Here is a 15,142-nt window from a genome sequence, read left to right on the forward strand (position 1 = left end):
TTTCAAATGGACGTGGAAATTTGATGTCTATCTTACTCTCTTCGTACAAGTTAAATTTAAAATTTGTGTATATTTATGAGGAAAAAGATAACTCCAAAACTTACTCGGGTTTTGAGGGTGGTAAAAGAAAAGATGAAAAATAAAACCAATGGTGCATCATTGTAATTATTGTCCACTTTATTTTGGATTATATGTGATAAGAGATGGAGATAAAATGACTTTAAAATGATCCTTCACCCCGGCTTATCACGGATCCATACTAGATTGTATTTGAAAAAAAAAAAATATAGGATGAAACTGAATTTGACTCAATTAATGTGACTTAAATAGATTTCAAACGGATTGAAGGTGAATTGATTGGTAACTCATCAATAATAATATTTTATTGTTTTTCCATCACTTTTTATTATTATAATTGTTTATTATTTTTTTTAGGTAGATTAACAATTTAATCTTTTTAAATATTAAGAATGTTCAATAATATTGAATAATTTGTATTCTTAATTTATTTATTTGTCCAATTATATTAATTAACACTATGATTTTAAGCATATCATATTTGCTTATCATGATATATGAAAAAATCTAACATATTATATACTTTGCTTAATCGATTATTTCAACTAGAGATGTAATGTTCAATCTGTTTAAACTCATGATTCATTTACAAACAATGAATGCATATATCAAGTCTCAAGCACAAACACAATAAGGATAAATCAATTGTTGTCTCAAGCACAAACACAATAAGAATAAATCAATTATGTCATTTGTTGTGAAAGAAATCATAAAGCATTTTTTTGTTCATCATAAAAAACATAGGTATTTAGGGTAGATATGGCTCCTCCTCAACACTAATAATAAGAGTTCTTTTAGGAAGGATATTTATTCTTATCTTTCATTTGAGGCGTTGGAGGAAGTTAATTAACTTTTAGAAATGTTACCTTAGCAACTTAATTGTATATTTATTTACAATATGAAGGTGTTTAAGTCCTTTATTTGTGATAAACTCCATCTAAAAACATGATAGTTTGTTAGAGCATAATAGTTTTTATATCGACATCAAACTTCTTTCACCTCCAGTTAACCTGACAAATTCCAATGTGTAACATCCCAAAAATACAGTGTAAAACCATACAATAGAATAATCACATCTAATAATATTACAATTCAGTCTTTCCAAAGAGATTCAGTATAGATACGGTCGAACGGCCTTACAATATAAAGGGAAGTTAAGACTACACACTAGCTACAAAAAGGCCGAACGGTTTACAAAAGACCTATACCGAACGGTCCTACAAAAGAAGTAGCCAAGAGAGGTACGAACGGTAATACCAAGAAAACCAACAGCTGACCGAACACTTCTATTGTTCGGTCTTAACTTCCACCTCGACCAGATTTTCTTCTACTAGCGCTTCTTCCAGCAACTCATCTCCTTCTGCTTACATCCACACGGATGATCATTGCAACAGGACAAACGACCGAACGTATAAAACGGACAAGACAGAAAAAATAGGGTAAGCTTATGTAATTCAATTCAAGTATCAACATAGATTTCACACAATTCAAATAAACGAGATAGTTCATTCACTTATACATGCAAAGCCTAATACTAGACTCTGACTGTCCGGACTGTATGAATTCTCTATAGCTACGACGTTCGTGCACCCGGGTGATGTAGTAACTGGGATACCCTCAACAGCTGCCACCCGAGGTTAGTCCTATCTGTCCAAATTAACCATAAGGACTAGGACCTCCTGCCATTCCCACACATGACTTACCCTTCTCTACGTGAGAACGAGTAATCACGGAATATCAGGATGAACCGCCAGCTTAGCATGCCCACATTCATACTTTACCAAATTCCAATATCCTTTCATGAAATATTCCTCCCCGGAATACTCTTTCCTAATCAACGTCATTTCATCCATATCATATTCCATCATCTTTCATTATTAAACCTCGATTTGAACGAAGATCCCTTAGGATACTAAATACCGAACGTAAATCTTCAACCCCGAACAAGACAGAACGCTTGGAGTGAGACCGAGAGATCTCTAATTCCAAAACAGATCAAAACCGAGAGAGTTACTGTCGGGGTTGGGAAGAGACCGATTATAATAATATTTCTCAAGACTAATAGAATCAAATGTTATTTACAAAGTGAGCCAATTTAATGAACTGACTCATGAGCGTTTAGACCGAACACTGTAAGGCCTAGGCTGAGTACTAAGACTCTAGGTCGAAACCAATGGAGACAAACACTGTAAGATATCAATGGATAGTATTTGAAGGAATCATATGAAGAAACCGAACGCTATAAATACTTAGCTTATTTATGAGTTTAACATCAAGGATAACGAGTGCTAGTTAAAGACCGAGCACTGTATAGATCGAACGCTATTGAGTTTGGCCGAATGCTCTCATTTTAAAATCATATTACTGAATCAAGGTCGAGCGCTTGGTTTAAGACCGAACACCACTTAGTACGAGTACTTGGTGTAAAACCGAGCACTACTTAGTACGAGTACGTGGTGTAAGACCGAGCACTACTTAGTACTATAGAATAAAAGCTTGATAATTATAAGATATTGTTTAAGTAGTGTTCAAGACGAACAATAAATATATATATATATATATATATATATATATATATATATATATATATATATATATATACAAATACATATAGATATACTTAAGTTTATAACAGAATACCAAGGAACGAATATCCTTGGTTGAATGCATATATATAAATAGTACTAAACGAAGATGCTCGGTCCTCAACTGGAATTCCATCCAAATGAACGAATCCAGTTCCAACCGAGTCCACAAGAAAACCGAACGGTCAAAGACCATTCAGTGACGAACATCAATTTTCACATAGAAATACAGACTTAGAATTCGTACTCTTATTAATGCATTCCTCAGCATTTATCTTCATACATTCATACAGCCAAAACATAGTAACAATCATACTTTATATTTCATCCACAATCAAACAAGCATACCAGCATTCAAGAACGAGAATAAAATCAAATTATATAAGCTTCCCTTACCTCTAAGCTAGCCGAACGCTCACGGTTCTGCAAATAAAGGCTCACCACCAGATTCCTTTGAAGACTACGGTTCACGATTTAAGAAACTACCCAAATACCAAAACAAAACATCGTTCAGAATGTGAAAAGAAACCCATGCACCCAGAAACTTGGTTTGCATGTTCAAGAAAAACCACACGGCTGAGGGAAGAGAGAACTTACCAACTCAGAACCCAAAACCGATCGACTCAAACGGAAGCCCTTGACACCAGAGGAGTAGAAACGGTGCCTGAATGGTGATCAGAGGAAGAAAAGGTGAGAATTTCTTAGAGAGAAGATGAAGGAGATGTAGAGAGAAGGAGGAGATTTCATAAGGTTGAAGATGGATGGTGCATGTAGAGAAGTGGCACGAAAACTTGAAAGTTTCAGTTTTTACTCCTACCGTCAAAACCGTTCGTCCAATCTGCATCACACACCTGTCTTCCACTTTCTGATCTTCAAACACTCCGATCGCTTACACCTGGCGTCCACACGAATGAGTTTTCAGTGGGTTTTAAAAGGATTCTGACACAATGAGAGATTTGAAAGTTTTCAAAAAATTTAATACGGTTATGATATATTAAATAGAAAAAATTATATTATGTAAGAACAAAAGAATTATAATATCAAAGTTAAAATTATATGTAAAATATAACTGTATCCCATATTTATACAAGCTTTAGCAATTATATCTTACAATCAAGATAATTTTTTGTTGTGTTAATTATGTATTAATAAATTAATTCATATGATACATTTCTTACTATGAAAACTTTATTATTCTTAAACATCCATAGTCAATATTATCTCTCTATCGTTCTTAAACATCCATAGTCAAATATTTCTATAACCATATTGGCCTTAAACCGCCGTAGTCAAATGCTACTTATAAATCAAGATAATCATGTAAAGACTCAACTAGAATTTTTGTAGATTGATGCTTCCATCTAATAATCAATAGCTGAGAAAACTTTTTCACAAAGATACATATTCATTTTCCATGTTCCTTAAAAGGTGACACAAGAAATCAACTTCATCTATCCACACATCACAAAAGAATAAAAGAAAATAAAAAATCTAAATCAATACAACTTTCAGATCCACCCCCTTTCCTTTTCCTTTTGACTGTTCTTTTGTTGAATATCTCTAGTTCCTCCTTTTCTACAACCTACTTGCCCCCTTGGTGCCAATCTACCCCTACTTCCAATGGAAACTCTAACTTTCTCCATCCCAACATTTACACCAACCTTCCTCATGTGCTGATGAAGTGGAGACTTCACTTGGATTTTCTTATGAAGGCTTCTTCTTAGTATGCTACCTATCCTCTTAGCGCCAATTCTAACTTCTTTGGGACTCTCACAATGAGTCTGTGCAGGAACACAGTTTGTTTCTACTTCCCCAATGACATCTTTCTGGTCAACTTGGTTTGTTAAATTTGGTAACAGTGGAGATTGGAACTGTGTTAAGCTAGGAATACTTGGGAGTGGAATCAGAGAGTTTCTCCTTGAAACAATAGCTGAAGGAACACGTGGTGCCATCATGCAGATGGAAGAAGCTCTTCCAGGCCTCTTTGGCAGTAAGGCTTTTTCAGCCATGTCAGGATTGTTTTCTTTCTCAGCATGGTCAATGCACTTGATGGAGCTCTCCATCGTAGCAAAGGGCATAAAAGGTTTAATGAGGTTGTTTTCTGTGAGTGGTTTAGCAGAATTAATTTGTTGGTCTTTGCACCATCCACCACTCACTGAATCATTGAAATTCTTGAGACTTCCTAGAGGTCGATTTGCGAGTGCTGATCTCATAAGTGCATTATTTTGCTCTTCTTGATGTTTCATTTGGTGCTGCTCAGCTATCTTTGAGTCTACATGTTGACGTGCCAACTTTCTTTCAATCAGAAGCTGTGATTCCAGTTCCTTGACCTTTCACATGATACAATGATGAGATACTCACAAGTGAAGTAGAAGCCATATAAAGGAAGACTACGTATAAGCATAAATTTTTTAAATTTGCGCTTTGATATGATACCTTCTCTTGCAGATTTTTGTTTCTGATATCCCTTTCCTTCATCTTGGACTCTAATCCATGGATTGTTTCCTCCATCTTCTTGATTTGCATATCCTTCATCTTTATCTCTTGTTTAACTTTATCAGCCTAAAAAAGATGAGTAAAAAGAAAGATATCAATTAAGCAGAGAAATGTTAATACTTACTTTATGAATACAACAGTATTCCATCAACCATACAATTTGTTTGTGTCGCAAAAGCTCAACAGTGTCCAAATGCTTTCTTGCAGGGCCCAATTCTATTCCTCTTACTCTACTAGCAAAATTAAGAGAGCAAATTGTCTCACTTAAATCGTTTTCATTAGGACTGATCTGTACAAACATGAGTGCTTTTGAATCTCCTCCTACAAAAACAAAATTTTTCATCAAAATTTATAATATTTGTTTACATGCGGAGGACAGAAACTAGGCATGGAGATTCTATAAGATGTATAGATAAGTACCTAATGAGTCTTGCAACAAGTGTGTAAGCTTAGAGTTCCTGCATCATGAAGATCGTTAAAAACTTCAGTACCAACCAATAGAAACAAAATTTCAAAGCTGCAAGATGGGCCAATATTTGTATTTCCATGACCTGAATGGGATGTGTGAACTTTTCGTTGCAAGAGCTGATATGACATCACCAAGTGCAGACAGAGACCTGTTAATATTCTGTGTCTCCTTCAATCTATCACCATGAACTTCTGTCTTTGCCACTCGTTCACTGCCCGCTAGATCCACCAACCATAGCTTGCTTCTCGTGCATTCCCCATTCAACAAATTCTCTCCCTTAACCATAACACAGTGAATGCTGTATACAGAAAGAACATCTCACCATTAAGTAGTGTTTCTCTAACACCATAATATTTAAATAAGGATTAGGAATGTAATTAAAAAGAGCTGAAGCTGACCAGTGTGATCGACTGCTATGCTCATTGGAATTGGTTGAGCTTATTGCCCTTGCATTGCTTCCAGTTTGTAGGACTTCCCAGACTTCAGTCATATTGTTCACACGTGCCTCAACCAACCCTGGAATGTGATGTATTCCTTCACTAGCTTGCCTTATTTCAAGTCTACAATTAACCATATTTTGGTGAACTACGCCAAAAACTATTCTGAAAAGCTTACAGAATAACCCAAACTAAGTTTCCCTTAATTTCCTTGTCGATGTTTTTGAAAGTACTATTAGGTTAAAAATAGCAAGAAAATTAGGCAATTGGTTAGTAGTCTACCTTTTTGCAGCTGATCCTTGATGATTTCCTGCAACCAGCAAATCTCTTATTTGCTCATTGTACACTTCTAAGACACTTACTGAAATATCATAACAATAAAACTTCTGTCTCTCCTTGATTATGTCGAACATTTTTTCGAGAGTCCTAAAGTTTACACCTCGAGCCTCTTCACTGCCCTCCATTGTGAAAGTTTTTCCTGTTCCAGTCTGTCCATATGCAAAAATGCATACGTTGAATCCATCTAAAACTGATGTCGCAAACGGAGCTGTGTCTTCAAAAATATCAGCTATAATAAAAGAAAACAATACAAATGAGTCAAAATGAATCTCCAACAATACTAAAAATTCACGGCTTTAACCAAGAGTTACCTTGTTCAGCTTGGGGATCAAAGACAGCATCGAACTTGAAAGTCTTTTTAGGAGCTCCATTTGACATTACAGTTAGCTCACCATCTTTCGCAGATTCAAAATCTAAGGCCATGGTTGCTCCTGCGGCTATCTCTTCAGCATTGAGAGGCCTACAACGGCAAAAGACCCTTATGTTTCCTGTGAAGAAGAATAGTGAGTGAATCATTCTACATATTATTTTTATCCAACAAACTCTAGCAAAACAATATCTGCACAGCTTACCTCTCAACTCCAAAACCTTGTTGTAAAGCTCTTTCCGTTCCTTAACCCCTTCGGCATATTTGGACTTGAGATCTTCAAGGGACTCCAGTTGCTCATTTACTATAACATATAATTAGGAATTAGATCATGCACAAATGAAAAACCGCAAACTGTAGCGTGTACAAGATTGAAAGCCGTATTGCAGCAACATCTACTTACTTTTGGACCTGATAATATGCCCCATTTCTTTCATATCTGCTTGATAGTTTTTGCTTTCCTCAGCTTCTTCTAATAGCTTCATGTGTTCCATTTTCAAAATCTGTAGAATGAAATTGTTTAACGCATTTAAATATATCCTTAACCTTTTCAATTTGTTTGGTCACTCAATTTAGTTAGCATATCAGTACCTTCAATTTCCTTGTTAAATCTCTCAGTGACGAAAACCACCTACTTTTCTCTTTCACTTGTCCCTCAATGGCAAATGCTGCATAGCAAAATATTGGTTAATTACATCAACAAAACCTTATGCTTTTAGTTATATAATATATAACTACAGAAAGAGAGAAAGGGAAATACCCAAAGATCCTACGTGCATGGACTTGCGCATTAGCTCATTCTGAAGCTCTTTCAAGGAGTTCCAAGCTTCTTGACACTCTTTACTCTTCTGTTGATTCTCCTTCTTGACCTCCCCTAACTCCCTCCTTGTTTCTGCCAGCTCCTTTCTCTGACACTCAAAGTCTCTTTTCAGCCTTTTAAGTTTCTCTTCTACCCCAATATCATCGGCATCCTACAAAAACATCATTGTTTAGGGCACATTATCACTCTCATTTCTCTTGCTCAAAACAAAAATCGACCACTATTCACACAGAAGCATACTTCTGAGAACTCCAATTCTGCCTCCTCGGACACTCCATTATCTTCTGTCATCTCAGCATCTCCTGAGTTTGTAGCAAAATTTAGTTAAACAACAACCAGGAGTTTGAACTATAACCAGCAGCAGCGTAAAATGCCCAACCATGTTCAAATTTCAAAACATTTATTCACAATTAGAGATAAAAAGATTTGAACTTACTTGGAGGGGAATCATGGGGTGCCTCATCCTTGGTTAGAAGGGGTGGAAGAAGTTCAAAGGAGGCTTCGGGGCTCAGAAGCTCTTCCCCTTGCTCAAAAGTTTGACAGAGGTTGGAGAATTTAACAGTTGGCATCTTAGGGCCATTGTCAACTTCAACTTGAGACCCCTTGATTCCATACTCTAGAGAAAGCTCCACAGATGACTCCACATTCTTGTAATATTGGTTCTTCAAAAACTCAGGGGAATCACAACAGCTAATTCCAGCAATATCCTGTGAGCCACCACAAATAACCAAATCTGGGGATGCTAGAGAATACCCCAAAATAGATCTTCCTGAAACAATATTAGCCCATCACATTCTAACATAGTTTAACAATATTAGTCCTCAGTCAACACAAAATTTTAAAATTAAAGAAAAAACAAAACAAAAAGTGAAAAAAGCTTGAATTGTGCTAGAAAATTCCAAGCCCATTACCATCAAACACATCTTTCACAATTGAGTCATCGAACTTCATGCTGTTCCCTTCCAAACCTCCATTTTCCCGAGAAAATCCTGCAGCAGCAATTCCCAACCCTCCTAAAATCACAAAAATAGGGTTCATCCAAGACCAGTAAAGATTCACCATTAGAACAAAAATATTTCATATTTTGATCTCAGTTCAGTGCCCTAACCGATACTGGCACTGTCACCACACACGGGCACATCCTCCATAGCCAAACTCCGAGAGCTCAGTGATGTTTGCGAAAGAGCTGTCACGTCAAAAAGAAGACAAAAAGTCACAAGCAAACCAAAAGGGTGAACGAGGAGATCATCAAATTCAAAACTTGGGAGTTGGAATCACTTTTTTGGTTGCTTATACAAGAGAGAGAAAGGAAGAAAGAAAATGAATGAGAAAAGTTGAAGGGTACTTTCTTACAATTGGAACAGCGAGTATAAGAAGAGGATTCTTGTTGCAAAGAAACGTCGGTGAGAAGAAGTGGGTCATGGTCATAGCGACGCCATTGATTAGTATCCTCCATTGTTAGAATGACCAAACTGTTTGAACTTTGAATTCAGCAAGAATAATATAATTACGATAAAAATAAGTCGCAGAATAAATGAAAAGAAGGGTTATGATAACGATGATTGATGATAAAAAAAGTGGAAGCTTTTTTCTGAAATAGAAAATTTTGATTTGGTTAGAAGGAAAGTGTGTGTGTGAAGATGGAACTTACCTTAACGAAAATTCGACCGTTGGGGTTTCAAATTTGAAATGGTGCAAGCGGGACAGAATTTACAGAAATCAGTTACAAAACGTGGATTTTGGATTCTTGGTGGAGTTTCTGCTTTCTACTTTGGATAGTAACTTTGGATTCTTTGAAATACAGCAATGTTATTGGAACATGGGACTCGTTAAGTACTTTTTTTTTTTACTTTGGTGATGATGATGATAATTTGTTAATGTGTCTTTTTGTTGACATGAGATGGAATGACTTTTAGTCAAAAATAAATTATTTTCATCTCTGTTCAAAACATTATTCAGTTTAAAATTAAATTTCGAATTAATAATTTGAGATAACTTGTGTTTAAATCAAATATTAATATTGATTTTTGTGTTTTGTCAGACCTGTAAAATGTACACCCAAAAACTGTCAGATCCTGTAAAATGTACATCCAAAAACCTTTATGTCAGATCTCGGAAACGTAAACTGAAACCCTCCGTCAGATTCATTAAAAATGCACTTAGAAACCCTCTGCGCGGACGCCAGGTGTCAACCAGCGAAGTTTCGAAAATCAGATAGTGGAAAGCAGGTGTCAGCAGGAGAGCGGACGTCCGTTTGGACGGGGGAAAACAAAAGTGATTTTCTGAAAACTCGTACCCACTCTCTTCTGCATGCACCTTCTCCTTTCCAAACTCTGACTTTCCATTTCTCCTTCTTCTCTCTAGCAAACTTCCCTTCTCTCTACTGTAACTAACCTTTCCTCTTCTCCGATCATCGTTCAGAGACCGTAGAAGCACTCCCGGCGTCCCAGGCTTCAATTTGAACCGAACAACTTCGAATTCTGAAACTGGTAAGTTCCTTCCCCTCAGTCGTTCGTTCTTTAGTTACATGCAAACCAAGTTCTGGTTGCATGCAGGGATATAGTCTAAGTTATTTTTGGTTCTTTGTATGTTCGGTATTAGTTTGGTGAAGTGTTGATCGTTGAGAGTAGAAAGATTGTAGTCGGACGAACCAAAAACCTACCCTTAGGACGTTCAATCACGTATCCAGGTAAGGGAAGCTTATTTAATTTAATTTGAATTGTATGCTGTAGAACTGTTTGACGTTCGTTGATTGGATGATGTTGATGCATGATGATTATTATGGTTTGATTAATGGAATGTTCGTTTACTTGATGAGTTGAAATGAAATATGGCTGAGTTAGGTTATGATGTATGAAATATATGAAACTTGTATGATATGTGAAGTATGAGATATGAAGGTTGATCTTGATAGAAATTTTATAAAGTCTGAAGTTATGAAGGTATAAGTTGAGAAAACTGATTTGAAATAAATGATTCTTTATATGAGATTATACTATTATAAAATACGTTCGTTACTGGATGGTCATCGACCGTTCGGTTTTCCTGTTGAACCTAGTTGATATGGGATTCTTTCATTTGGAAAGAATTCCATATGAGGACGAGTACCTCCTTAACGAAATGTTGTGCTTGAACGATCGGTCAAGCGTAGTTGCATCTGCGTATCCAGTAGAAAACCTAAATTTGGTACCTATATATATATGTGTGTAATTGTATAGGTAGTTGTTTCTAAATACCATTCCTATGATATCTTATTTATAAATCTATTATTCTAAATTTTAAGTAGTGCTCGGTCTTACACCTAGCGCTCGTACTGAGTAGTGTTCGGTCTTACACCAAGCGCTCGTACTCGTTTCATTATATAATTTATCTTGATGAATAGTAGCGTTCGTCCAAATTCAGAAGAACCTTCTTTTCCTTGTTCGGTCATTTACTGACATGAGATCTCTGTATATGAATTATTCTAAGTTTGGTCCTTTGACGTCCAAATAGGTCCACCTTATTGTCTCGGACTAAGAGTCCCTAGTTCTATTTATATTCTTTGAGTTTTGATTGGAGTTCACGAGAGTTAGTTCATTTAACTGATTCAGGTTGTAGAAGACGGTCGTCACATGTTGCATATGTGTACTTGATTCCTTTCTAAAAGATTTCAGTAACCCTTTCGGTAGTATTCTGTTCTAGGACGAGGGAGTTCCTTTGCCTCGTTCCTGTCGTTCGTCCTCGTTATGAAGAGGGCTGAACGTTCGTTATTTTTATGTTCCCAGAAATGATTATGAGAATGACACTAAAGTGAAAGATTATAAAGGATGAAAAGTTTATGAGATGAATTTGAGAATAGTGATAATGAAAGATGGAATTGAGAATGTTATGAATGAAATAATAAGAGAATGGGATATGAATGAAATGAGGTGAAGTTGAACGAGCGTTCCAGGGAGGAACGACTCTTGGATGATATTGTTATAGTAAAGTATGAATGTGGACAAAGCTTGGCTGACGATTCATCATGATGTTCCGTGAGTACTCGTCCTCACGTAGAGGGGGTACGTCATGTGTAGGAACGGCAGGAGGTCCTAGTCCTTAGGAGTACTTTGGACGGAACAGACTAACCTCGGGTGGCAGCTGATGAGAATTCCAGTTACTACATCACCCGGGTGCACGAACGTCGTAGCTACACGGAATTCATACAGTCCGGACAGTCGGTCTAGTATTAGGGTGTTGATTAAATTGTTTATTGGAATGTATTTGACTGAGCTTGCATATGAAAATGTATGTTATTACTTGAATTAAATTACATAAGCTTACCCTGTGTTTTTCCTTGTGTTGTCTCGTTTGTACGTCCGTCCTTGTCTTTGCAATGATCATCCATGTGGATGTGAGCAGAAGGAGACGCACTGCTGGAAGAGGCGTTGGAAGAGCAATACTTGGAGGAAGAGAACTTAGTCGAAGTCGAGGTGAAGACTGAGCAATAGGACGTTCGGCTTGTAGTTGTTTATTTTGGTTAGGTGGCCGTTCGTCCACCTTTTGTCTTTAAGTTTTAAATGATCGTTCGGTGTTGGTTTTGTAAACCGTTCGGTCTTGAATTGTCTCTTGTATGGTTCAATTCTAGTTAGGAAGCTATGTAAGGCCGTTCGGCCAAAACCGTACTCTTGTTTAGTATAAAACTGAATTGGTTTATCATTTAATGTAATTAATTCTATTATATGGTTTTACTGTATTTTTGGGATGTTACATGTTTTCTGTTACTTTTTTACATCATTTTTTTATTCTTATGTATGTATCTATATTAACTTTTTAAAATAATAAGAAAGTAGAAAATAGAATTATTATAATTATAATTAGAATTAGTTTAAAATAGGTTTTCATAGAATCAATTATTTGTTTAAGAAAATGTTTTCTTAAAAAAAAATATGAATTTTGGCACTTATGTTAATCTTAAAAATAGTCGGTAAATTGTTTCTTATACCAAAATATTCTTCTTCTTTTTTCTTTTTAAAGACACTAGTCCTTATTTTTTTTGCTTTTTCAAAAGAAAGTTGTGAATTTTATTTTTCGTTTTGTTTTATAAATATCTAATTGTCCGGTAGGAAATGTTTAGTTTAAATACAATTATATTTATTTAATTAAAAGAAAGATATGTTAAAGAACAATAAAAGTTTAGATCAGTGATAAGGATGTAAAAATTAAGTTTCCATCAAAGAAAAATTTATTGTAAAGTCAATTTAGACAGAGATAGAGAGAAATTCAACAAGATTACTTACTAGATAGATTTCATCCTAAAAATTAAAGTCAACTAAGTCAACATTTTTACTATTGAATATAATAAATTCATTTGAATACCTCAATCAACAAGTAATAAGAATAATATTTACTTAACTTAATTTAATTATTAATTTAAGAGGCTATTAAGTTAACAAAAAGTAAAGATAAAGTCTATTTAAAAAAAAATAGAAGAGACATATAACATTAGTAGTTAACGTTTGGACAAAGAAGGAAAAATTTATTGTTCTCTCCAATTTGGTCTTTAGTCTCTTTCATCTTTTCTAAAAAAAAATTACTCTTATATAAAAGGAGTCAACTTGAAGAACAAATCTCTAATTTTGGAGACTTGGCCTCTTCTTCCTTTTCTACAGTACTTCAAGCACTCAAGGGTAGGCTGTTCTTCCTCTCCTCCCACCTTTCTCATCTTTCTAACACCACTATTCATTCTTATGCTAATTAGCTTCTTGCAAATTTATCAAAGGGAGTTAACAGAGAAACATCCAACAATTCATATTTTGATTGTGTTATCAAACAACAAAGTGTAAACAACGATAATACTTCGTCTATAAGACAAAAAAATTTTGTTTATAAAAGATTATATAAGACATAATTGTTTGTATGACAAAGATAAGTGTACCTATTTGTCCTAATCAAATACAGTAAAGAACGTGACCCAATAATGTCCAAGTCATTATTAGTCTAAAGTGGTTAAATGATATTAACAAAGATATTTGTGGGTGTAATTATTGTGTAGTTATTGAATATATGGTCAAATATCAGTACTTTGATAGCGTAAGACCCAAGAAAAATAATAAAGTTATGGAAAGGTGTACTAAACGATAATTATGTTTAGTATTATAAGAAATTATATATGTAGTAGAAGTGAAGGATAACATAAATATGGTTAGACTTCCTTGTTATGGGTCAAACATGATTGACAAATAATGTATGATATAATAGAAACATTTAAGTAAATGCTGAACTTAACGCTAAAACTACATATTTAATATCCAAACAGTGTTGAGCCAATAAGAGTCTAACATAATGAATCGTCAAGGATATTAGTATAACGCGTTAAATATTATATATGATATATGAATATATGATATCTCAATTGCATCTAATGCATAAACTTAAAAAGTGTTAAACGTTATAAAGCTCTTAACAAAGCGTCTAAATCACTATAGCATTTGAACAAAAGATGAAATATCGGAAAACATTAGAAAGAAAGGGGAAAGGGTTATTTGAATAGTGTTTCAAATACTTTTGGTAAAAACAACGTTTAACAACTATTGTGAGTGTTAGATAAACTACAAAAGTAGTTGTTAGGCAGTTGTGTTTTTAAGTAAGCATTTAGGAAAATGTTTTCAATCTGAGCTACGTCTAGTTCTCTCTTAAAACCTCTTAAGGGGTTACATTAATCTTATACAAGATTAGAAACGAGTATAAACCACTCTTGGTATACAAGTATTATCAACCACTTTAGTCAACCTAACTAGTCCGAGTCTAACCACTTATGGTATCGATCCTAGACAACTGTCTAGAACATTTAACTCAACTAAGTTAAATAATACAAGTATTTTAATTCACTTCTGATTCTACAAACACAATCAGTGTTTGATCACAAATACATATTATAATAACTTTCAAAGAGAGGATAAATACAATACAACGAAATCTAATAACTTGAAAAGTTCTTTCTTGTTCTAAGAACATACTCAGACGATGTATGCTTTTAGAGAGAATAATAACTTAAAAATTCAATGATAGCAAAACTTCTTTTCTCTTCAGTGAGTCTTCCTTATATAGTTTTTTTTCGAAAGATGACGGTTATTTAGAAAGAGTTAACTTTCTTGAAAATAAGTGACTTCTTGTACGAAGATTTATACTTTTCTGCATCTTAAGAAGAGTAGCGTTGCTTTGGTAGTGAGAACATATATGATTGTGATAAGATATAAAACTTTAGGAAAACATTCCACGAATGTCTTTCTATTTCACATCTTCTTTCTAATTAATTAATGTACAGTGTTTTAGAGTAAATCTTTAAAGAAAATATTTGTAAAATCTTCTAGATTATTTTTTAATATATTGTTTCCTTATTTTTTTTAAAGATTAAATTGTTACAAATAGAGGTAAGGATAATATAATAGATATGAATGAAAATAATAAAAGTTATTCTCTTTTTGGTTTCTTTCGTAATTTTATCTAATCCAGTCATTAGGGAATAAAACAAAAATGCAGACAAAAAAATTAACCAAAGTATTTACATTGTTGCACAACGTTGGATCATCT

General features: G+C 34.5%; 1 protein-coding gene across 3 annotated transcripts; it reads right to left on the reverse strand.

The window, feature by feature from the left end:
• Positions 1 to 3,984: 3,984 nt before the first annotated feature.
• Positions 3,985 to 9,386, reverse strand: LOC108332356 (kinesin-like protein KIN-14Q). 3 transcript variants are annotated; one of them, XM_017567580.2, is made up of 18 exons: positions 9,243 to 9,386; positions 8,945 to 9,063; positions 8,700 to 8,777; positions 8,503 to 8,604; positions 8,028 to 8,360; positions 7,832 to 7,893; positions 7,532 to 7,742; positions 7,363 to 7,439; positions 7,175 to 7,274; positions 6,977 to 7,075; positions 6,716 to 6,892; positions 6,348 to 6,633; positions 6,027 to 6,188; positions 5,711 to 5,926; positions 5,580 to 5,617; positions 5,317 to 5,480; positions 5,100 to 5,225; positions 3,985 to 4,993 (listed from the first exon to the last, which is right to left on the reverse strand). In XM_017567580.2, exons 2-18 carry the CDS (start codon positions 9,045 to 9,047, stop codon positions 4,172 to 4,174), a joined length of 3,156 nt encoding a protein of 1,051 aa, XP_017423069.1. In that variant the 5' UTR covers positions 9,048 to 9,063; positions 9,243 to 9,386; the 3' UTR covers positions 3,985 to 4,171. The 3 variants fall into 3 exon arrangements, with proteins under 3 accessions (XP_017423069.1, XP_017423068.1, XP_017423070.1); XM_017567579.2 differs by having other exon boundaries at positions 8,945 to 9,072; XM_017567581.2 differs by lacking the exon at positions 9,243 to 9,386 and having other exon boundaries at positions 8,028 to 8,333; positions 8,945 to 9,220.
• Positions 9,387 to 15,142: the final 5,756 nt, after the last annotated feature.

This window comes from Vigna angularis, chromosome 11 (genome assembly GCF_016808095.1).
Source record: "Vigna angularis cultivar LongXiaoDou No.4 chromosome 11, ASM1680809v1, whole genome shotgun sequence".
Classification (NCBI taxonomy): Eukaryota; Viridiplantae; Streptophyta; class Magnoliopsida; order Fabales; family Fabaceae; genus Vigna; species Vigna angularis.

Bases quoted from the DNA above. Each gene is read 5' to 3' on its own strand.
- LOC108332356 (XM_017567580.2), bottom strand. From the start codon at position 9,047: ATGGAGGATACTAATCAATGGCGTCGCTATGACCATGACCCACTTCTT. The intron at 8,778-8,944 runs GTAAGAAAGTAC...TTGACGTGACAG, and splicing joins TTATACTCGCTGTTCCAATT to CTCTTTCGCAAACATCACTG. The intron at 7,275-7,362 runs GTACTGATATGC...TTCATTCTACAG, and splicing joins ATTTAACAAGGAAATTGAAG to ATTTTGAAAATGGAACACAT.